Genomic DNA, 23027 nt, shown 5'->3' on the forward strand with positions numbered 1-23027 from the left:
GTCAACAAAATTATCTCCCAGAATGGAACCTGATGGCGAGCCCGCGGAAAAATTGATCGGCTCAACGAGAGGAAAAGGCAAACGTTCTGCTCTAAAGTTTCGGGGAAAATCGTCGCCAAAAGCTCCAAAACTAGCTTCTCGGCGAAACGATTCGGGACTTGTCGAGGGTTTGTCGACCGAGCCAATTGCTTCGGAATTACCCGAAGAAGAATTGATCGTGGAGCCTTCTTCGAGACTACCAAGGGATGTTCGTACGAGATTGAATTTTCCGTCTGTCTCGACTTCAGAGTACCTGACTCCACCAATGTCTTCTTTACAAGACTTTTATTCAATAAACCGATCGCAGTCGGATCCGAGTGTGGACGTCGAACACTTCCGAAACTTGGGGGAATTATCTTCGGAATTTCGACGTACTCGCTCGATGTCAGCATTAGAGGACGAAGAAATAACAGACGAAGATGACTAATAACAGACGAGAGTCTTTTCTCGCACAAAAATGCAAATCAAATCAAACATAAAGTATTTTATTCGAAAGAGTTTCATAGTTTACAAGGCTATCTAACATGTCAGTAAAAACAAATGTTTAATGTTCTTGGTTGAAGTAGTATTATGATGTTAACGAAAATGACTTAATGTAGTTATTGAAATTTGAGTTATAAAATAACATCATCTAAACTGTAAAGGTATAAGAAAACACTATATTTTAAATCAAGAGCCTAAATATATATAGTACAATGGAATCATACGTTTATCAGTCCAATAGAGATCAATGTCTTAAAGATATTCGTTATATTATAGTTGCAAAATATATATCAATATTTAATATGATAAGCTGTTTGTGTTGGTATAATATTATTGACACTTCTCAGTGTCTTCCGTCTGAATGAATTCTACGATTTAAAAGCCCATCTTGATCAAAGTGCTCTATTCTTCAGTGATGAACGTCGCTTGTTGTTGCTTAATAGCCTAAGACGCTGGAAAAACTGGACCTTTTACAGCGATAATAAAATGTCTATAATTTGTAAATCTATAGACTTTTTATAAAGGTGCCAATTCCCCTCTTTCTAGAAAAAGAGCCGACATTCCGCGACGCCACCACTGGCGAAATGTAAGAAACGAGCTCAGAAATTCCACACTGATGACGTGTAACTACCCAGACCTGGGTAGTGGTTCTGATTGGTCGTGCCGCGTGAGAAAAGAACTTCAACCAATCAGAAGCACCACCCAGAAACGAGTATTGACAAGTTACCAGTATGGAATTTCTTCGCTCGTTTCTTAGACATCATTTTCGCGATTTAGCGGTGCAAACCAGTGGTGGCATCGCCAAATGTCGGCTGTTTTCTGAGGCTATTTCTCCAACCGACTCGTGTTGAAGACAATCGAAAGTAGTGAGAAATAATCAACAAAGTAAATTATTGAATGAGGCTGGAGTATGATGTGAAAAATAACGCAGATCGGGAATGCCTCGGAAATCTGTATCATCTGATTCTTCGTATTATACGAAAGCCGAATACACTAATTGTTTTATTACTCATTCAAAATATTTTTAAGTTCTTAACAACCTTACCTCCTCGTAGACCTTCTTTAAAACATTTGCCTATCTTTCTCGTCTCGGTTTCGGAATACAGTCGACTCGATCTCTCTTAACGGACACCTCTATAAGACGAACACCGCTGTAAAACGGACACGCAAAGTTGGTCCCTGCCTTTCTTTACTCCCTTTATTTGACTCTCTATAAGACGGACATCACTCTTAGACGGAAACCTTTGGGACCGGCTCTAAGTGTCCGTTTTAGTAAAATCCAACTAGTGGTTTATTATCAATGCTGCGTTCTGATTGGTTGAGCTACTACCAGGCTAAAAGTTATATCCCTCTAGTAGCGAAAAGCGCCGGCTTTGAAAACCCACTCAATGGCGGCTGAATCGCGTGCTGCTAGCTAAAGTTGTTTTGTATCGATATTTTTGACCAACTACTTGGATTTTACTAAAACAATTATTCCTCTCGCCCTCATGGCCTCTGAGTCAAGAGCCCTGCTATTGACTCAGAGCCCATTCGGACTCGAGGAATAATTGTTAAATGGAGAGTCAAAAATGGAAGTAAAGAAGGGCAGGGACCAACTCTAGGTGTCCGTATACAGAGGTGTCCGTTAAGAGACTGTATAAGCAGTCTTTTTTTTTTTTCTTGAAGACACTCGTCAAAAGGTAGATGATATTCATTAAGTACTGAATATTTTTTGCATATTCTGGCATTTTTTTCTAGCTCAGTTTTAGTTCAGTCTGTTTTTCTGGGAATCGTTCATTAAGTGTTTAGTATTCGTCCCAACGCTAACTAACCTCAGAGGGTTTGGTATCTCTTTTCGGTCTCCTGGAGCCAATACTGAAACCTGAAAGAGAGAAAAATATGGACAAAGCACAAACGTATGAAGTGCCGTGACCGGTTTGCAAGCTCTCGACTCGCCCCATGTAATAAAGAGATCGAATTTGGAATCCGGAATCCGGGCACATTTTTGCTCGTGGAACGATGGATCCTGGGTTTTGGAATCCGGAATACAGCTCAAGGAATCTGGAATCCCGCTAACAATTGGAATCCGGAATCCAAGTTCCATTGACGAAGAATCCAGAATCCAGATCCTGGACTGAATCTAGACTGTATTGGATTCCATTATATGGGGTGATCTCGAGACTGTCGTCATGGTGACCGTTTAATACAGGTGAAAACTGGGTTAAGAGAATCAGTCTATATCATTTTTTTTTCGGTAGCCGCGCTTAAAATTAGAACCTGTGATCTCCCAGCACCATCTACTGAGTTACGAATGACGCTTGCAAAGAGAGGTCATTTACAGTCAGGGTTCATACCTTACACTTATCCTACACTCATCTCTCATATTGTTCGACCAAAAGAAGCGGATTCAGTTAATTCTATGTCATTACAATCACGGCAATTTTCCGATCAGTTCTATTTTGTCTACATTGTACAAAAAAGCGTGACTATTTTCTAACGGTTCACGTGACGTCTTTCTATCAGGGATTCTATGCAGCCCGGTGATCATGGAGCTTCAAAACACAGCAAAGTTTTTTGTTTTCTGCTTATTGATCAACTAGAAATCGAAAGCGATTGATTAAAAACAAGCTATGCATAAGGCCAGCGTGTGTGAATTGATTTCTTGTCTTTGAAATATGTAGTAAAGTAAACTAAACTTGAAATCGCGTGACTCAATGAGCCAATCAAGTCACGTGGGATTAAAAATCAAATCACGTGAGAAGAGCACAAGCAAGCGCTTACCTTTGCAAGTGCAAAGCAGTTTTGATGTCTTTACTTCACAAAAATGAGTGAACGTCGAAAGCGAGTGTGGGAAGCCTATAAAAAGTACCGTCTTGTGGTAAAGATAATTGCAGCTTTTTCGCTTGCAATACTTGGAATTTCTGGTTGCATCGCTTTCGCCAAAATTTATCACAACTACAATGCAGCAGTCTGGGCTGGTGTTTCGGCCGCGTTTGCAATTGTTTTCATTCGATTGCATTTCATGGTTTATCGGGATCGGTATGAACGTTCTATTTCAAGGTTAAGGTTCACCATAATATTGTGGATTGGCGTCGTTGGTTTAATAGCTGCTCTTGTTGGCCTCATAACATACATTGTGCTTGGAGTCAAACATCATGAGAAGGGTAAGCTGGCATAGCGAATTCTAGGCATGCATGACCTCCCACAATAAAGGCTTGACCTCATCTAAGACTGATTAACCTGTGTGTTGATGAGCCTTCTCCTGGTGCCAGCATCGCTAAACTATTTTCAGCGATTGCAGTGATCATATTGATGTATTGGACGATGAAATGAGTTGACAAGCTTTACCAGATCGCGACGTACAGCTGTATGCGACAAATTGGCAACTTTGTCGAGAAATGTTAACATAGAATCAACATATCAAAGTTACCTCAATGAAGACGTCCAAAATTTCCATAAAACCCTTTTCTCATTAACATTATTTGTTCTTTGTACAAAATGGGGGAGAAGGCGTATAACACAAGGATATTGCTTTTAGTTTAGGTCCATTTTGTGCTTACGAAGTGGCTTAAGTCATTACTAAGTGCCCTAAACGCTCCAGTAGAGTTACCGTAAAATTCTGAAAAATTTTCAAAGGCCCTTTTTGGGGGGCTTATTTTCGGAGGGGCTTATCTACGGAGGGAGATTTGAGTTTCAAAATCGATTGGACTAACCTTCAGTAGTTGGAAGTAAATTTACCGTTTCTACTTTGTCTTACTTTGTATTTGAGGGCAATTTTCCAAGTACAAGCCCCCGGGGGGCTTATATCTGGAGGGGCTTATTTTCGAAATTTTACGGTACCAAAAAAGATACAAACTGACAAATTTCATTAGGGGTCACTAACCATGATGATTTAGTATAGCGTTAAAGATTGAAAAAACAATTCTGGCCCATTTTTTCAAGTTACAATCCATGTCTATCGTTGCCATTCGTAGCAACAGAGCTCAACCCAGGAAAGAGTTTCGCTCATGGCCTAAATTTATTCTTGAATAACAAAACTAGACCATTGTTTTTGGATGAGTCAGCTGATGCAAAGACACGTTAAAAGCTTTTTAAAAAGATAGGAAACAGAGCGACATAACTTCTTTAAATACGGATTTAAGAGGTGCTTTTTTGCTTCTTTTTGGCAGGGATGGATCCGAAAGGATATTTTGTGGTGTGCCTCTGGTGTGCGAAGACTGCAATGTGGGGATTCTCTACATTCATGGCAGCCAGAAAGTTCCGAAAGAAGTATTTTGATTCAGATGAGAATGAACAAATCGTAAATGCCTGAATCGAAGAGGAAAAACAATATCCAGTCAGTTATAATATAGTCCTTATCACGTACGGTTTTGGAAGCCATCTTGTCTTGAAATCAGAGTGTTTGTGCTAAATGCAATGTCGAATAATTATCGTAGAACGGCTGTTCAAAAGAAAGTAGGAATTATAAACTAAAGCAGCAAAGGATTCTTCTAACAAATTTTGGCGGCCGTACCTGAGCTTAAAGTCTCGTGTCGCTTGCTTTAGATTTTCCATATATTTGTGTGCAATTTTTCCTGGGAAATTTTAGTCGGCAAGAAAAAATTTTTACAAACAAGCTGGTATAGGAAATTTTAATTAAAGTAGTTCTACCACAAGTAACGCCCTCAAATTTTTTCAGTAGAATCCTTAGGAGTGAAGCTTTAGTTTACAATTCATTTTTTTTAGAACAGCTGTTTTACGGAAATTATTCGAAATTAGATCCTCATACAAAAAAAACCTGTAACCTGTTTTACCCGTAAAACCGAGATAAGCTTCATTGCGGAGTCTGTTACGAGAACATTAAAATACTGTCCATCCGGTTTTAGAAATCTCTAGACAACTGACAGTGGTTGCTCATTATCAAAGAGTGTACAAAAAGCCTTAAAACAGCTGCAAAATGTGAAACATGAGAAGATTTGCAGTTATGGCTGGAATATAGAAGAAACAGTCAAATCAATAAATCTGAAATACAATAATATACGGTTAAACCTCCATATTAGGCGGCCAATAATCAACGTTCTGAAATAACTGTCGGAAAAATGGGAGACGGCCACCTTTTGTCCGTCCCAGCGAGAGTTCTCCCATTGTTGAGTCAAGCGCTTGATACACTTAGCTTGGCTTAATTTTAAAATAGAGTAAGATGAAGGAAAATACAGTCCACGATAGAAGGTGACGACCGATTGTTGTCCAGTAATATAGTAATGCTTCTCCCGTCGGGCGTCTGTTTCAAAATAAAGTGATGTTTCTGCTAAAGATTATTCTAATTTATGACACACTTCTATTGAGCGGCCAACCTCCATTAAGCAGCCACTTACCGGTACCCCGAGAGTGCCCTGTTACGCCGCAAAATGTAACAATTGACGCAAAATGTAACATTAACGCGAAATGTAACAACTTTTGACGCGAAATGTAACATTAACCCGAAATGTAACAACTTTTGACGCAAAATGTAACAACGTTTTAACGCGAAATGTAACAACTTTTTGACGCAAAATGAAACAATGTTTTTAACGCGAAATGTAACAAGCAAAATGTTACAGCCTTGAAATAACTGAAAGACTTGGACATGAGCCTTGTAGATAAAGTGTAAATTGTCTGGTGGTTACAAAAACAGTTTATTTATAAAGTTTTCTTAAAATGTCAAATAAACTTACAAAAGGTCGTAAAACAGGTGATAAAGTTACAAGTCATATATAACCTTGGAAAAGCAGTATGGACAATAACAACAACGCTAAGTTATTAAACATAATGTTTGGAAAATGATCCCAAGCTATGCGAAAAGAATATGACTAGAAATGTGAACAATAACACCGTAGGAAACACGCATCAATCAGCAATTGAAATGCAAGTTAAAAGTGAAAGTTAAGAAAGGTAACCTTTCAAAAGAAAATTTTGAACGTAGTCAATAAGATAGATATGAAATTTCTCATTTCTTACCCGACTTCCAGTAAATGAGAGAAATTTCATACCAACCCAGTCCTGCTGCCTTAAAACATCCCGACGCCCATTTAACACCGTTGATTATCTCACACAGTCGGATGACTGCTCCGCTACACTGTCCTTTTAGGGAAAAGGGGAGGAGGGGGGTAAAAACAGACAGCTTCGGATAAAAACAGAAAGCGTCTTCACTCGACGAAAGTGTGAAAAGAATGATCTGTAATCGATACTCACCTCGAATTCATACGGGCTCAACTCTCAAGAGGGAGTATGCTAAAAATGTACCATCCTAACGCCTCTAATACGTCCAGGATGTTGTAACGCCAACTTTCTTTTCAGCGTCACACATATACAGTACAGAAAGATATAATAAACAACAATTCGTTCGACTGTTTCAGGATTTAGTTACTATTATCGAAAAACGTTTTGTAAGTTTATTTGACATTGTAAGAAAACTTTATAAATAAACTGTTTTTGTAACCACCAGACAATTTACACTTTATCTACAAGGCTCATGTCCAAGTCTCTCAGTTATTTCAAGGTTGTAACATTTTGCTTGTTACATTTCGCGTTAAAAATATTGTTTCATTTTGCGTCAAAAAGTTGTTACATTTCGCGTTAAAAAGTTGTTACATTTTGCGTCCAAAGTTGTTACATTTCGGGTTAATGTTACATTTCGCGTCAAAAGTTGTTACATTTCGCGTTAATGTTACATTTTGCGTCAATTGTTACATTTTGCGGCGTAACATGCCCGCTTAATGGAGGTTCAACTGTAAGCAAAATCCAGCTGAAACGATCGTCTGTTTGTTTGAGAGCGCGGTGTTCTTTGTGAGTTATTCAAGCTAAAAATTACGTGTGTGGCTATTTTGCAGTGAAGTGTATATTGAACAAGCGTCGATCATATGCTTCTGATTTTATGCAAAATCGCCATCAACGAAGCAAAAAACGATCAGCGTGTCCCAAGGATGATCTGTGGAAAGAGTAAGTTTTATTCAGCTCGCCGTTTTCTTTTTCTTTTCTCGCTTACCATTCACACAAACGCCCCAGGTGGAAGTCTCGTGGTGGGAGAACAACGCCCCGCTACAAAGTATATCTAAATGAACTAAACAGTCTAAAAAGAGTAGATAAGTAGCCTGCGAAAGTGTCCGTTTCTCCTTCGCTCTTCGCCGCTGGGGATGTCCTCGGGAAACGTCCCCAGCGGTGAAGAGCGAAGGAGAAACGGATGCTTTCGCAGGCTAGTAGATAAGTTGCAAAGCCGAAGAATCGCCCTCATACTAAGTTTTGAAGCCTTTCCGCGAACCCTTCAGATTCTGTCTGGAATTTCTGCTTTTCCATGTCAATGGTTAGGTACCCATGCACATGTTCCACGGTAAACTTATAAGATCACATTCACGTACCACTTTCGTGACGGTTTTTATGCTAGAGACGTTAAAGTCCTCAACACGCATTTAACGTCTGAGACTTTAAAGTAGACTGGTGTAACAACAGGACGCATGAAAGTAAACGATAACATTGAAAAACAACAGCTTTTAAAGAAGACAAAACATTGACTCTTCCCAATCATTTCTGGACGAGTTGCATGAGAATAAATGCGTCCCAGTTTACGCCTCGGAGCAGCAATTTATTTTTTCTGGAATGAAAAAAATAATGATAGAATAAAATAAAAAACATGGAACTGAAGAAAAGAGTGAAAAGAAACGGGTTGTAATTCGGAAGTTCATTCAAGTCGATCGTCTATCTTTGACAGTTTTTTAACTTCCCTGATCGAATTCCTGATCAGTCAACAGAACATAGCATTATATGACCTGTGTAACCTGCACTTAGCTGGTCATGTGCGGTCAATCGTAAGGCATTCGAGCGAAATAAATAACCCGTAGTTAGTAACAATTGAACGTGGAAGACCTCTTGTCTAAGTTATTCAAACGAAAGTCCCTCATCGCGTAAATAAGCGCTCGAATCGTTTTTACTTCACATGGTTTATCTATCAACCACTTATATCAATGATTATTAGAAATTCAACAGAAGACAGAAGCCCATTATAGAAATGGCGTTGAAAGTATGGGAATTTTACGAAAGGTAAGAGCTTCTTTCTTTTATCTCAGTAAATATGTGAGGATTAACCTGACCGACTAGTTCAAAGCGAAAAGCCACCGTTGTCAAAACAGATTAAAAGGCATAAGAAATATTTACAACAAAGGAAGAAAAAGTTAACGGAATAACAATGGCGTGATTTTTTACCCTAAATTTTGATAACGGTAAAACAGAGAATGACATATTAATATGACAGCGGATACGAGTCAACAGTTTGATAGACGACAACAGCCTTTGCTTCAGTTGTATATGAATTCATTCCCAAGACCATTGTTTAAAAAATCAAAACTAGTGTGATGCAAACAGGGAACTGTAAATGCGATTTGCCATAACTGATTCACCTTCGCAGCACATTTACTGCATTCTGAAGCTAGCGAAAGATAAGGGGGTATATGGCGTGTGAACAATCTCGACCCAGAGCTCTTCTGCGCATGTAGAGGAGAGAGATCAAACCCGTAAGCACTGGGGTCGAGAATGGCGTGTGAAAAATACATGAAGAGCGGCTTCTAATGCGCGCTTAACTTTAGCCGTTCCTCTTCCCTTTTAAAATCTTGCCACGAATAGTATAGGCTATCCGCCATTCGCTCGTTTTGACAGATTACGTTTCAAATTCACCCTGAGCTTGCCTAGTCCTTTAGCTTCATTAATCCGAGCGGCCAATTCCTTTCGGGTCACGTGGTCCGAGCGAGGAAGTTTCCCGCCCGTTCACATTGGATACGTCACCGAAGTGAATTGACCGAGAAGGCTTGGGAAAACGCCGTACAGGGACTAGGCAAACCCAGAGCGTCGTCAATAGCTGTCTGCCCTTGGCGCAGACTCGTATTCATTCGCTATCATTTGTTATTTATCCGATTCTCAAGCCCCGAGTGCCCTATGCATTCTCACATTTCAAAACCCCATTTCTAATCCGTTTAAATCTTCTTCAAGTTTGTCCATCCGTGCTTCCTTTATACCTTCTTCTAACCTTTTGAACCGGGTTATTTTATTAACACATGTTGCCCTCAATTTGGTGGTAGTTCGTGACACAGCTCCTAAAATCTTAATCTGTACACAGCATAATCGTGATTATTTTGCTGAATCATTTTATAATCTTCCTCTTCATATCTTTTGTCCAGTGTAGACCGTTGTTATGTAGGAAAGGCAGATCTTCTCTTCTGTTGTTGATCGTACTGGCATTGTTCGTCCTTCACTGGATAATACCAGACAGCTTGATTTTCAAGCCACTCAGACTTTTATTAGCTAAAAACGATGATGAAATGTCTCAAAGAAGTATTCAAGGTAAGAGATTTTCATCAGGTTTAATCTTGGTCGTTCAGTCTTTAGTCAGAGAAACAGTATAGTTCCCAATTATGTAACGATAAAACGGGCGGAAAAGACGTGCAATCTGTTTAATTTGCATCATTGTTACAAAACGAGTTAAATAGCGATGTTGCGTGTTTTATACCCACGAATCAAACCTGCCTTGATACAAATCACGCTGTTACAGGTTGCGAAAAGTTGTTGTAGAAAGTAAAGAGTAGTTCTTTTTTGAACATGACTGGCTAACTCGTCCACTGACCGACTTACACCTCGGAATACAAAAAAAGAAACTTTCCAGCTAATACAGGGGAAACCAAGAACCGCGATCAGAGGCTTAACTCGCGTTATTTTCCTGTCAGGTGTATCAAAAAAGAGGACAACCAATGATATTGTCAAACAACAAACGACCAGCAAAGATATCAAGACGAGAGGGGCGCAGTTGCATCTGATCATTCAGTTTCCGGTACTAAACACTTCCGGTATCTCTGATCCTGCCTCGCTGGCTTCAAGGCAGAAGGAGTACATATACTGCCTCCAACGAAATCTACTGAGTCCTGACGTAAGTCCAGGCCATTTACGAGTTGTCCCAAGTCTCTGTTTCAAAATGAGGCTAAGTGTTTATTCTCGTGCAAATAAAACTCATTTTCACAAAGAAGGTTTTGCACGTAGCTTCGTTTTGAAAGAGAGAGTTTTTGGAACTCGGAAGTGGGCTATTGTAATCTAATTAGCCTTATTGATCTGCGAAAAACGTTATCCATCTAAGGGCCTCTTCACACGAGCTCGGTTGACCGGGCTGGCCCGGTTTCCGAGATCTCGCCTTACCCCTAAATCCTTTGTAAAATTTTCGATGTGTTCTTATGAGAGGGCGGGCTGGCTCGGTTCCCGAGATCTCGGTTTTTCCAACCGAGATCTCGGTAAGCCGGCTGGAAAATTTGCCATAAGGACACTTCAGCCCGGTTACCGGGATGAAAGCGGGATCAATTCTTATTCTTCGAATGAATTCTGCATCGTCTTGCTTTGCCTGTTGTATTTTCCATGTCATAAGCATCCCATTTGACAACAGTGTTAATTACAGCTATAAGGGTTGCCAAAGCTATAATAGGCGCGAAAGTTATAACTCTGTGTTTCGCCATGCTGCTTTGCTTCTCGAATTTCGCGCCACAACTCGTCTTCGGCCTTTTCTCATCTCGGAAACCGGGCTGTAATTTCTTATATTAACCCAAGGTGAAATTGGCCCCGGTAAGCGGGCCAGCCAGGTCAACCGGGTTCATGTGAAAACGCCCTCAGACCAATTAAAAGCAGCGACTTTTTTCAAGACTTCAGCCAGCCCCTGCACCTCCCTCCCTCTCGACGGTGCACCAGTTTTGTTTGAAACTAACACCTTCTTTTGTTTTTACTTTAATATTTCACCCTGAAAACTTAAGAAAGAAAAATTTTCACCAATTTTTTTGCGCATAGAATTCACTCGAAGTCTGTAGCGCCCTGTTCGCCACTTTAGGAACGAGAAGGGGGACTGGAGCCGAAACGTCTCCCGCGATTGAAAGTGGGAGCGTTACTGGGTACGCGCCGGTCTACTATTGGCCAACTTTTCTCCATGTCCCAGAAGTCCTTGTGAAAGGTAAATCGGTCCAGTTTCCCTCTCGTTTCTGAAGTGGCGAATGGAGCGTTTTTACATGACGTCACGTCGGCCATGTTGATGTTCAAAACCAGTCTTGTGAGACTCTTTTCTTATGTAAACGCTTGCTTTTGTTCCAATAAGCTTGCATAGGTGCTGGCCACGTGAGGCGAAAACGCTCTATTAAACCTTTTGGTTTCATTTCCAGGTGCAAGGAATTCACATTCTTTGTGAAAGCCAGCAAGATACCTTTTTCATTCAAGCTCTGAATTTAACTGGAAACTGGAAACTTGTCTTTTATTTGCTTGGACGGCGCATGCGTTACAAAGATGCTTTTGAATACGCCTCAAATTATTTATTGCGCAAGAACTCAATGATTATAAACGCAGATTGTTACGTTGATAAAGGATTCGAGCATCTGGATGAGAACGTTCTTAACAAGAGAACGATGTATGCATTAACAAGACATGAAACTCCCGAACACATTCGCCACTGTAATGGGAGGAATTTTTGTGGACCGAGGTCAAAATACATTGGTTCTCATGACGCGTTTTTGTTTAGGCTCCTCGCCCCAGTTTCCAGGCAGTTGCTGGAAAATATTGACTATCGTGCCAACATTGTGGGAATTGAAAAAGTACTGATATTTAATCTAAGAAAATACGAAAATTTTGAAATGAAGAATCCATGTAGAATTCTACAAATTGTACATCACCACTGCAGTAGAAAGAGGAACAAAAGTGAACGATACATTCAGGGACAAAGAATCGACCACTACCTTAATATTACAGAAGAGAAAAAAGGAAAACTCATCATGGTGCCATTTTCTGGCTTATAAAATATCATTGTTTTCTAGCCTGCGCCGGCTTTGTTAAGGTGATGTTACACAGGACGATTGGCAACAACGGTTTTTCGCGCAACACAGCATTTCAACATTAGCGAACATTGTTCTGATACTGTTTCGAACGGTTGCAACATTGCTCCAACCCTGCAATGCTGTGTTGAGCTAAAATCGTCGTTGCTAATCGTCCCGTGTAACATCAACGTTAGGGTGGAATTTCAAGGACGCGCGCGCGCGCACGCGGGGACCAAAGAAGAGGCTTGGAAGGCGCCTGTTAGCGTGTGAGGGGAACACGCGAAGGGAAGGGGAGAGGAGGCGCCTACAGCGAAGGCCCACGTTTTCCGTTTTTCTTCGTTCTCTGACGGTCCATAGAATTTCATTGGCTAAGAACGTCTCCTGGGAGTTAGTTAGGTGAGGGCCTTGTGTATATTATCTGTGGATATCAAGTAAAATCCTCATTGAAAAAGTATCTACCTATCCGTCTGTCTGTCCCTCCTCTCGTGCGTGCACGCGTCCTCGAAATTTCTCCCTTCGCCTTAACAAAACCGGCGCTTTCTACGAAGTTTATTGTCTTACAAGATGAACGCTTTTTATTTGTGCACATAGAAACCAATAAAGGTCCACTCTTTTGCAAACTAACAGGGTAGATTTTTCCTTTTGCCTCCACAGTAAGGGAAAAAACGTGGAAACTAAAACACCTAATTTCAACGAACTTGAACAATAGATCTAGGGAAATTAAGCATGATAGAAATAATTAAATAAAGCGGGCTTAGTCTAACAACTCCACATAAGAGATTTATGTCTTGTTAGGAACCTTGGCGATCCAGGGCTTGGCCAACTGAAAAAAAAACAAACAAACAAACAAATAAATCAAACGTTAACGTCACAACAAAGACAACAAGAACAAAAGCTTGAAGCTTATCGATAACATGACTGGTTTTTTTTTTTTTTTTTTAATAATTTAAACCAAAAAAAGGTTTTTCATATCTGATGAAGTGTTAGCCCAAGGCGTGTAGTCACAAGAGATTCTTTCTGGGATGGAAACAAACAAGAGATCTTACCTTCGTTGCTTTTCCTCAGAATATGATGTTACCAGTCGCTTCCATTGTGCTATACGCGGGTATTTCCTTGAATCGATTTTTACTTGAGTAACAGCTAAGAGTACATCAAGATCTAGTTTACTTGGCTGTAATCTGTAAAGTATGAATGGATCGAGTAAGTAGCTCAGGAGAAAATAAGTTTTCTGCACTGTAATTTCTGCTAACTAAGCTTGAGGAAATTTTTTTCGGATTCATAAATACAGTAAAAACCCGCGACTAAGAACCTACATTTTTCCACGTTAGCCTAAACAGGTTCTTACATATATGGCAATTAAAGCAAATTTAGGCTATTTAGTTCTTAAATACCGTAAAATTCCGAAAATAAGCCCCTCCATGTATAAGCCCCTCCAAATATAAGCCCCCCAAACCGGTGTTAACTAAAAAAGACCTCCGTTAAATCGCCCCTCCGAATATAAGCCCCCCGGGGGTTTGTACTTGAAAAATGCCCTCAAATACAAAGTAAAACAAAGCAAAAACTGTAACTATATGGATAGCCCAATCGATTTTGAAGCGCAAATTTTCCTCGGTAAATAAGCCCCTCAAAAAGAGCCTTGAAAATTTAAGCCCCGGGACTTAATTTTGGAATTTTACGGTAGGTTCTAATTTTCTGAAGAAAAAAATTCAATGTAGTTAAGAGCATTTAGTGGTATTCAGCTTATTCCTTATATACATCTGCATAATTGCGCGGTTGGAGTGATAAGGCACCTATGTCTCCGAAGAGGACCCTGAATGTTAACTTATCTTATTTGCCCAAGTGTACAGAATGTTTTTATAGAATGTTTTCAAAAAATAAGAACCTGTTTCAAATTTTAGGCTCAACATGTTCTTGTACAGCGGGGGCCTAACTGGCAAATTTTTGCCTAACAGGTTCTTACTTACGGGTTTTTTTTACTGTATTACCAGATCTCGTTATTACCGATTTAGGGTGCTACTTTCAATACCGAACACTGTTAGTTTGCTTAACTTATTTAAAAGTTTACTTTAAAAAAAAGCTCTAAGCGTTAAAATCGAATCTGCTGTTATTGTTGGCGCCATTTTCCTGCACAATTTTAGCGCGAAGTGTTCACGAAAAAAAGTTCACAATTTTCAGAAAAACGAGAAGATAGTAATTTACACATCTTTGCCTGTTTTCCACTTACTGATAAATGAAATCCCAGCAATTCAAACAAAAATAACGCCTAACAGGAAGACGTTTGACCGCGATGGAACCTACCCCTGGACGAAAACATTGACATCCTCTCCACCAGGAAAGTCGCTGACACTTTTGACGGGCTTGGTATGTCTAAACGCTTTGTTTTCAGGCAACTTAAAGCCCTGATCTTCACGATCACAAGTTATTGAACAATCCACCGCGACACATCTCCAAGCAACTGTATCTACATTGTTCTCAAACACTTCGTCCTCATCAGAATTTTGTGCCTTTGTGGATGGCATTGATGACAATAATAATGATGTTGTACTTTCATTTCTGTCGTTTTCCAAGTGGGTAGAACTTTTAAAATTCTCATCCCCTAAACTAGCCTTGACTTCCACATCTGTCGCCATAGGAACTACATCAGATATATTTTTGTTTTTTGCGTCAAACAGCCTACTTTCGTTTTCTGGTGAGTGATAAGATAACTTCTTCTTGCATAGAAGACTGCTGCCATTATCCACATTATCTTTTGCATCACTTGTTTCTCCTGAGCAACTACTCACATCAAATGTGTTCAGTTTGTTTGGCATTTCAGCTACCAAAGTATTATATTCTCTGTTTGTTTTAGCTTGTTCTCTTTGTAGGGAAAGCGTATCTAGGTTATCTGCCAGTTCGTCTACAACGGCTTCATTAAATTTAACCTCTGATCTTTGAGGCATGGGTAAACTACAGGTTAAAACATTTTCCACAGCATTCTGTCGTGTACAATCCCACAGCAAGTCTTTTTCTACTTCTATAGATGTATGATCCGATTCAATTTGTGAATCTGAAAACTGTATTTTCCTTGAAGTTGCTTTACAGCCTTCACTGAAATCCTTAACACCAGATTCCTCACGGCAGTTACTCACACTTTCATATTCTCCTGGTCTCAACAAAACATCCTCCCGTAAAACAACACTGCTCTGCCTTGATTCTGGTGTTTTTAGAACAGCACTGTCCGTGCTCTTCACATTTCTTAGTCTTTGGGGTGTTACCGATAGCCTACTTAACAGAATTCTGTCCTTTTTCTTAGTTAAATAATCTTCTAGCTTCTCCAGACCTTGAGGGGTTGACAGGTCAGCATAACATCCAAGAAAATTCCAGTACTCTACCCATGGAATCTTTCCATTATGCGCAAGCTCCCTAACAACATCAAACAGATTACACATCACCATGATCAACTGAGATAACTAATCACAAATTTACGGTCATCTCGCCACCAACGAAATCGTAGACTACGAGTAGTCCCCCACTTTTCCTCAGAGATAGTAGAGAGAGCGAAACGCGAGCGCGCGTGAAAATCATCCCACGCGAGAAGAGGCAACACTTCTCGCGTGGTGTGATTTTAAACGCGCGCTCGCGTTTCTCTACCTCGACAATCACTGAGGAAAATGTGGGACTACTCGTAGTCAAACGAAATCGCCACCAAGATGTCGACTCGACGCCAACCAACTCGCCACCAAGTAATGACTCTGCATTAATCAACGTGTTTTCTCCACTAGGATTACTCACTTAAAATCTTTACTTCTTCGCCACGCTTACTCAAACTTGATTACAGAGTTATTAGTTGGTGGCGAGCTGGTTGGTTGTGGTTGCTGGTTGGTTCTTCTTCTTTTTTTTTTTTTCATTACCTTCCAATCCTTTCAACACCCCGGCTGTCATCTTTTCGTTTAATCTGAATGTAGTTCTTACGCTGTTCTGTATTGGGAGGAGTTTTCCATGAATGATAGAATTCTGCAGCCTACAAAAGACATTATTAATTTTTGTTACTACATAGTAAGATGAATTTCACACTAAAAAAATTGGGGGAAATACCCTTGAAAGTGGGAAGACAATCTTCTAAAATTTTGCACATTATTTCACACTATTTCAAACCTCCGAGGAAAACAAAAAACAGGTTAAGATAATAGGGATTTGTTGATTACTTTTTGCCTTTTGTTTTGTTTCACAAGGGAAACTTAACAACTTAGTACACTAGGAGACTGAAATAAGATATTGTTGATCTAACAGGAAATTAGCCTAAAAAAACAGGTCGTGACTCGATCCACCACTAGTTTCCCCGTGAAATGACATCTCATTTAGTGCATAATGGCTGAAAGTTTGCTTCATCCAATCAGAAGCAATACCCAGATCTAGCCACTGTGGAATTTCTGTGCTTACTCCTCAGAACTAGCGGTGGACCCTGGCGGTGATGTGAAATGTTGGCTGTTTTCTCAGGCTAGCAAAGAATTCAAGTTAAGCTAAGTTTGGGTAAACAGAGCTCTGCCACAAAATGATCTAAAAAATTACTGCCACCATTACTTAAGACAGTCAGGCTGCCTACTTCAAACGTTACAGGGACACATATCCAGCACTTCTTCAAGAAAGACAGCAAGCGGATGTGTCCCTTAGGCGTGTATGGCTTACACAGAGTTCAGCAGGACTAGATAGGTACCTTTGAGGGAGACATCGGGCCAGCATATGCCCGGACGGTCACTGGCACGTCACTTGGGCTGTTCTGTTGTTTCCAGCCGTGACTAAGTGGGCTTCCTTGTGCTGTAGGTTCTTGAATACTTTTATCATCGGAAACTTCTGGTGACCAAGGGCCTCCTATCCAGGGAGGGGTGGAATTGTCCAAGGATCCCATGAGTGGGACAAAAAAGCTGTCTATGGAAAGTGCCATAAGAAAAATTACTAGGGATGAAGCCATTAATGTGTCACTTCATCATTTATCATCGTAGTGTTATTTTTTTTCTAAAACCACAATAAGGGAGGTTGAAGTAAATCGTATTTTATTGACAGGTATGGATTATTATTTGAAAAACTTCTGTCTACTCCTGGAGTGGTCACTTTCACTGCCAAATTTTTAAAAGATAATTTTTTGTTAGAATGGTGAAAGAATTTAGCTATTACATGGCAGTGCCCCCTTGCCCCAAAGCAGACCACAGCCCTATAAGAGGGAAGGGGGCTTTCCTACCCAAAAATTCACTGACTATTGTCCCCAAGAACAGAAGAAACTGAGAGTATGGAGAAAATTTACACATCTCAACGTGTTAGTGTTCTAGTGATGACAAACCTTTAAGAAAACTCTTTATTTGATTCTTTAATTCAGAACTTGGAGCAGTGCATCTAGAACAAATTACCTGAAAGATACACATAAGAATTGCAATAAAATAATCTTTTTGTACAGCAGAATTTGTTAAACAATAATAACTTGTGCACTCTCTTAAACAACTGACCAGCCAAGATGCTGCAAATTTTATAGATTCTCATACTTATCCAATGCAGGAAATTTAATCAATTATTATAAAGTACAATATTGATACTAATAAATCTGTTACAGCTTAAAATTAAATTCAGGTTAAAAGTTTTAATTTAGGTAGATTCTCAATATTTCATTTGTCTCCCTAGCCATAATTATTCATCAGTTAGGTCTAGGAGACAAAGGCAGTGGAGTATCAACCTAGACTAAAAAAATTTAACCTGAGTATGATTTTGACATGTAACATTATGCACAATGATGTATTTGTATGTGTAATCAAATGGTGTGAGTGAAATTAGGGAGTAATTTCACGCGCGTTTTGTCCAAATCCTTATAATTTAAAATTATTAGGATTTCGACAAAATGCAAGTGAAATATTATTCCCTAATTTCACGAGTATACCATTTGATTACCTATTAATATCATGGGTGACAAACTACCTTAGCAATCGAGGATTTTTGACTTGTTTATCCTGGATCATATCGATCGATCGTGAACTCCACTCTCTCAAACGTTTAGAGCTGAAATTTGGCTTACGTTTTCAGAATTTTTCGACAACATACCTCTAAGAATCCTTCTTGAAGTGCTCTTTCGTGTGTTCAGGTTTTCTAAAGCGTCTTTTTTTGCCGTGACATCTTCATTCATGACATTTCAAATTTTCGACACCATCTTGAAACCGAGATGTACGGCAGGTTGCCATGGCAATTTAGTCATTTCACATGTGAAATTACAAATTAAAGCTGAAATTTCTTGCCAAAATTAAGGAGTTATTTGTCACCTATGATATCATTATCATTATTCATATACCTGATGAGGTGTTTCTCCATACTTGTTTCTTCTCTGGACATCAGTCAGAGGATGGGATACCAGATATTCCACAACATCAGCATGACCAAATTTGCAAGCAAAATGTAAGGGTGTTTCCCAGTTCTGACAGAAATACAACATAACGAGAATCATTCAACAAACAAGGTAGAGAAAACAGTTAAGGAATGAACAGAGATTTTGTCACCTCTGTGTCCTCTGTCCCTGACGCATAAAAACCCCCAAAGACGCAAAATAATTGTGGCATGCGTCCGGTAGGACGCAAAGATCAATCAAACGATCCGAAGAAGTTTTTGTAGATATCCTGTTCATATGATTTTGGTGGCCATTGTTGACTGTTGTTTAATAAGAGCATATTTCTTTTAGTCTTTTTTGTGCTCTACACAGAAGGACTACAGGACTCAAAATAATTTCCCGCAAAGTCTCCTGACACGATGACTGGCCAAATTCATTTTGGCTCAGTCAAGTATCATTTCTGGCTGGTCAAATTCATAAGATAAATAACCATTAACACATTAATGGCCCATGAACCAAAAATGGTGTTAATAAATTTGACTTGGGTCATAACGTTATGACCCAAGTCAAATCTAGAAGGATATGTATGGAGTCATAAAAGCATAACTGGGCTAATATCTCAGAGTGGCTGACAATTTGCCCAACAATGCTAGTTTTTGGCAAGTAGGCCTCTTGGATGTTTTTCTTTCAGAATATCCTGACGAATCCCATAATTTCACAAATTTAATTTTTTAAGACGTCACACTTTAGTACTCTATTGGCCAGGGCTGAATATGTGAAGGTGTTCTGGCTGAGTGGATAACACCGCCTACTTCAGATCTCTAGGTCTGGGTTCAAGCCTCACTTTGTTTTTCTTAAGGTGATTCCCTAGTAAAAGAACCTAACATAGACTGTAGATGAAACTGAGTACACTGATGTAAAAAGTCAAGAAGATGATAAAAAGGTAATAAAAAGTGGGGGTCACCGTGCTCATTTTGACATCACAATGCTGACAAATACGGCTATTTTGGACCCTTTGACAAAAACCGCGACAAAAAGGAAAGATTTTTTCAATGATGCATGTGGTATCACACAGAATTTGACTTTAATGTATTGTTTATCCACTCACGTACCAGAAAAATGCCTTGTAATACCCTTGTTTTTTCTTTACGCTCCAAAGTAGAATTAAATTGGACACGCGCTATTCGACCCGTGATAGCTCAATCCGTACAATTTAGTAAAATTGCCAAAAAACTGAACATAGATTTGTGCCAATTTTTTTCTCACCAAAAGGAAGCACTGTCCTCATTAAAATCATGAAATAAAAAATGGGGGTCACCGTACTCGTTTTTGCGGTAGAGCTGCAGAAAGTGCGCACCAAATGCATTCTCCTTGATTTTTGAGAGAGGACTGGAGCGAGTTTCAAAATAGAATGTATGCGAAAGGGGGAAGAAAGTATTAAAAAATCCTTTTAACAGAATTTACATCGAGATATTACATTTAGGATACGATGTGCTAAAGAAAGCGTTTAAATGAAAATCAAAGTGAATAAGCACTAATTAAACATCCACTATCGAGGTTCTCCGTGAGGAAGTCGAACTCAGCAACGAGCGTACTGCTTACGTTATGCACATTCCCACCGAATTGAGTCTCACCTCGGCAAGAAACAACCGCAAGCAAAAATTGCAATAGCGTTTCTCTTCAGTCAACTTCATTCTAATAATGTTACTTCACATGCCCTTTTTACGGAGGCCATCTTGTTATGCGCAGTAAGAGATGCGCAGTGCAAAACCAGGGAATCACCTTAATTGAGAAACTTTGCTCCACTTTACTTCACCCAAGTGTATATGGGTACTGGTGATGTGCATAATAATCCCAGCGGGGGGTGCGGGGGGGTACTCCCATAAATGGACTTTAAAAGTGTGTGCTGCTCAACAGGGTATGGTTTCTGACTCTGAAAATGGTATAAAAAGCACCCTTTACATCTGGAAAAGGAGTATATGCTATTTCAGTTTGACTCTGGAAAAGGGTGATTTTTTTCCCCACAGTCCATCAACCTTAGGTGCAAACCAAGGTGGGGGAGTACTCCCATGTAAGGCGAGATATATAGGTATGTCCTCTTGCCATTTTATCACTGAGCCAGCGACAGGAACATCATTCCTTTTTTTGCAATAATATTATTTTCTGGAACAGAGTTGCAAATAAATCCCTCTTTTCTGGAATAGGTGCAGAGAGCCATAGACTCAGCAGCACACCCCCATAGTAGATTCAAAGGAATACCCCATTCCGAGATGATAATAATGATTGACAAAACCTGACAGCTAATCGCTGGCAAACATAAGCCTGGTTTTCGGACCATCAATTCCTTGCTCAAATCTCTGCTACCAAGACAGATAAGCCCATGCAGAAACCATGGCCAGTAATAATGGAGCCTGCAGGCCTAGGGCCAGTGAAAATTTTGAAGTTTCTTGAATATGGCTTAAAAAAATGTATATGGCTAAAATTACTTTGGTGATTTTTCTTGTTTGTAAACGTTGTTTTTGTTTTTCAAATATGCCAGCCACAAACAAAAGAAACCATTGTTTCAAGAGCCAATGAGCCCCTGGTTGACAACATTAATAACAACAGTTGGCATGATGCGAAATATCGCCACACATTAAAATTTGTTTGGCTACAGCCATTCTGTCCATACTGTGTCCTCTAATACTATAACAGATACTCACCCCTTTGTCTGGGTTATTGAGGTACATGTCAACTAAAAACTGTTTCCGTTGGTTATTTACCACAGACTCCGTCTCTTGATTTAAAAGAATGTTCCAAAAGGACTGACTTTCTAGTGTATCAATAATCACCTGACACATTTCCTTTCTGTTATTTTTCACAGCCACGTGAAGGGCATTATAGCGGAACCCTTCTTGTAAGATCACTGGTGTGTCACCAGGACCAATCAAGTATCTAGGATTAATTAATACCATCTCCAGAAATTCGTCCTTTGATCCCTTTTCAATAATTTTACGAAATTTGATCAACTCCTGTGGTGTTGGTCCTTTAAATTTGCTTACAGGATCTGCAGGAGAAGCTGATAAAGAATTCATTACAGCCAAAGAAGTTTCTTGTTCATTTGATCGCGATCGAGAAAAACTCTCTGCTTCATCTCTGGTCTTGAAACCTTTAAAGCGAGCACCTTTGAATTTCTTCACTGTTTTTAGAGCTTCTTCTTTGCTTATGAACACGGCTGAAGCTGGTAATCCACTTTCAGAAGACGAACGAACCAAGTCAAAACAGACACCATAAAAAACGGCGGGACTTTCCAAAGCTCTCGAAGTACAATTATCAGTAACAGCATTGGTCAACTTTGTACTTTCGTCAGCAAGGACATCCACACGTGTATTCCGATCTTCCTGAGTATTGTCAACAACATCGCAGCCACGAACTTTAGACAGCTTTTTTTCATATATCCTTCTGGTAGTTGGGCTAATCGGCCCAACTTTCAAACCTAAAGACTTAAGTTCGTTCAATAACTCCCAATCAGATAAATCCTGAATGTCTTTTTTGCCCGCCATTTTGTTTGGATGTAATTCTAACCCAGACTACTGCACGAGTAACTCGTGGACATCCTCGGGACGCGAAAAGGTCGTCACGCAACGCAGCGTCGAGTGACGAGTGACCAGGCTACAACAACAACACCAAATGCTTTATTTGCATGACCATAAAGGAATTACAGTATTGCAAAAGCTGTTAGTCTAAATTTAAGTACTAATTCAACTAATTAGTACGTGCAAAACATTACAAAACGTTACAGTTCTCATTCATTTATTCGTTGATATTAATTTGGTTCTTAATTCAAAGCATTGCGAGATAAATGAAACTAACGGACAAGAAATCAGAAGAATTCATAAGAAGAGATATTAAAGTATCGTGTGAAAGTGATTTGAAGTCAGGTATTTTAGTTTCTAGTTTGGAGAAAATAAAATAGCGTGGAAAAGGAAGGGAAAGTTTTCCGCTCGACCAAAGGCCTGTTCACAGGCTACTACTGATAACTGGAGCTGGCCTCTGATGAGACTGATTCTCGTCCAGGGGCCGGGGGTACTCCCTTATATAAGCCATATAGGTATGTGCCACTACAAGGGTATGGTTTTAACGCCGTTTTGGCCTGAAGACTGGTATAGACTTTGCCAGGAGACTATGGCCATTTTGGTCTGGAATGGGGTAGGGGTTTCGAGGAAATTACTGGTCTGAGTATATGAAGGTATTTATCGTTTCAATTCCATATGAATAAGAATAAACCGAGAAATAAGCGAATTCAAAGTGTATTTTGTTGGCGTTCTGATCCAAGTAATGATAACATAATTTCTTAGAAACCAGGTCTGAAA

At 39.6% G+C, this 23027-nt stretch overlaps 4 protein-coding genes and 1 long non-coding RNA gene across 7 annotated transcripts in view; 4 read left to right on the forward strand and 1 right to left on the reverse strand.

The window, feature by feature from the left end:
- LOC140931324 (uncharacterized) overlaps positions 1-1026 on the forward strand; it is a 15236-nt gene extending 14210 nt beyond the window's left edge. For all 3 annotated transcript variants that reach the window (XM_073381110.1, XM_073381108.1, XM_073381109.1), the window contains exon 7: positions 1-1026. This exon is cut by the window's left edge and continues 773 nt beyond it. In XM_073381110.1, coding sequence (XP_073237211.1) covers positions 1-466 — 466 coding nt within the window. In that variant the 3' untranslated portion in view covers positions 467-1026.
- Positions 1027-3325: 2299 nt separating this feature from the next.
- On the forward strand, positions 3326-4813 carry LOC140932431 (heme transporter hrg1-A-like). Its single transcript, XM_073382042.1, has 2 exons — positions 3326-3665; positions 4671-4813. Exons 1-2 carry the CDS (start codon positions 3326-3328, stop codon positions 4811-4813), a joined length of 483 nt encoding a protein of 160 aa, XP_073238143.1.
- Positions 4814-7342: 2529 nt separating this feature from the next.
- On the forward strand, positions 7343-9842 carry LOC140929983 (uncharacterized). Its single transcript, XR_012164816.1, has 3 exons — positions 7343-7458; positions 8489-8553; positions 9684-9842. It is a non-coding gene; the product is annotated as an uncharacterized lncRNA (long non-coding RNA).
- A 152-nt stretch (positions 9843-9994) lies between these two features.
- LOC140932432 (uncharacterized) lies at positions 9995-12862 on the forward strand. Its single transcript, XM_073382043.1, has 3 exons — positions 9995-10070; positions 10227-10426; positions 11691-12862. The coding sequence occupies exons 1-3, from the start codon at positions 9995-9997 to the stop codon at positions 12315-12317; spliced, it is 903 nt and encodes a 300-aa protein (XP_073238144.1). The 3' UTR covers positions 12318-12862.
- Positions 12863-13001: 139 nt separating this feature from the next.
- Positions 13002-22217, reverse strand: LOC140931326 (ankyrin repeat and LEM domain-containing protein 2-like). Its single transcript, XM_073381111.1, has 8 exons — positions 21378-22217; positions 18643-18765; positions 17650-17716; positions 17029-17240; positions 16226-16335; positions 14634-15737; positions 13382-13513; positions 13002-13158 (listed from the first exon to the last, which is right to left on the reverse strand). The coding sequence occupies exons 1-8, from the start codon at positions 22215-22217 to the stop codon at positions 13095-13097; spliced, it is 2652 nt and encodes an 883-aa protein (XP_073237212.1). The 3' UTR covers positions 13002-13094.
- Between the last annotated feature and the right edge of the window lie 810 nt (positions 22218-23027).

This window comes from Porites lutea, chromosome 3 (assembly GCF_958299795.1).
Source record: "Porites lutea chromosome 3, jaPorLute2.1, whole genome shotgun sequence".
Classification (NCBI taxonomy): Eukaryota; Metazoa; Cnidaria; class Anthozoa; order Scleractinia; family Poritidae; genus Porites; species Porites lutea.

Excerpts from the sequence above, each read along its gene's own strand:
- LOC140932431 (XM_073382042.1), top strand. The coding sequence starts at position 3,326 with ATGAGTGAACGTCGAAAGCGAGTGTGGGAAGCCTATAAAAAGTACCGT. Across the intron at positions 3,666-4,670 it reads AGTCAAACATCATGAGAAGG|GGATGGATCCGAAAGGATAT; the intron begins GTAAGCTGGCAT and ends TCTTTTTGGCAG.
- LOC140932432 (XM_073382043.1), top strand. The coding sequence starts at position 9,995 with ATGTTGCGTGTTTTATACCCACGAATCAAACCTGCCTTGATACAAATC. Across the intron at positions 10,071-10,226 it reads ACAGGTTGCGAAAAGTTGTT|GTGTATCAAAAAAGAGGACA; the intron begins GTAGAAAGTAAA and ends TTTTCCTGTCAG. Across the intron at positions 10,427-11,690 it reads GAAATCTACTGAGTCCTGAC|GTGCAAGGAATTCACATTCT; the intron begins GTAAGTCCAGGC and ends TTTCATTTCCAG.
- LOC140931326 (XM_073381111.1), bottom strand. The coding sequence starts at position 22,217 with ATGGCGGGCAAAAAAGACATTCAGGATTTATCTGATTGGGAGTTATTG. Across the intron at positions 18,766-21,377 it reads TCAATAACCCAGACAAAGGG|AACTGGGAAACACCCTTACA; the intron begins GTGAGTATCTGT and ends TATTTCTGTCAG. Across the intron at positions 15,738-16,225 it reads GGTGTTGAAAGGATTGGAAG|GGAGCTTGCGCATAATGGAA; the intron begins GTAATGAAAAAA and ends TGATGTTGTTAG.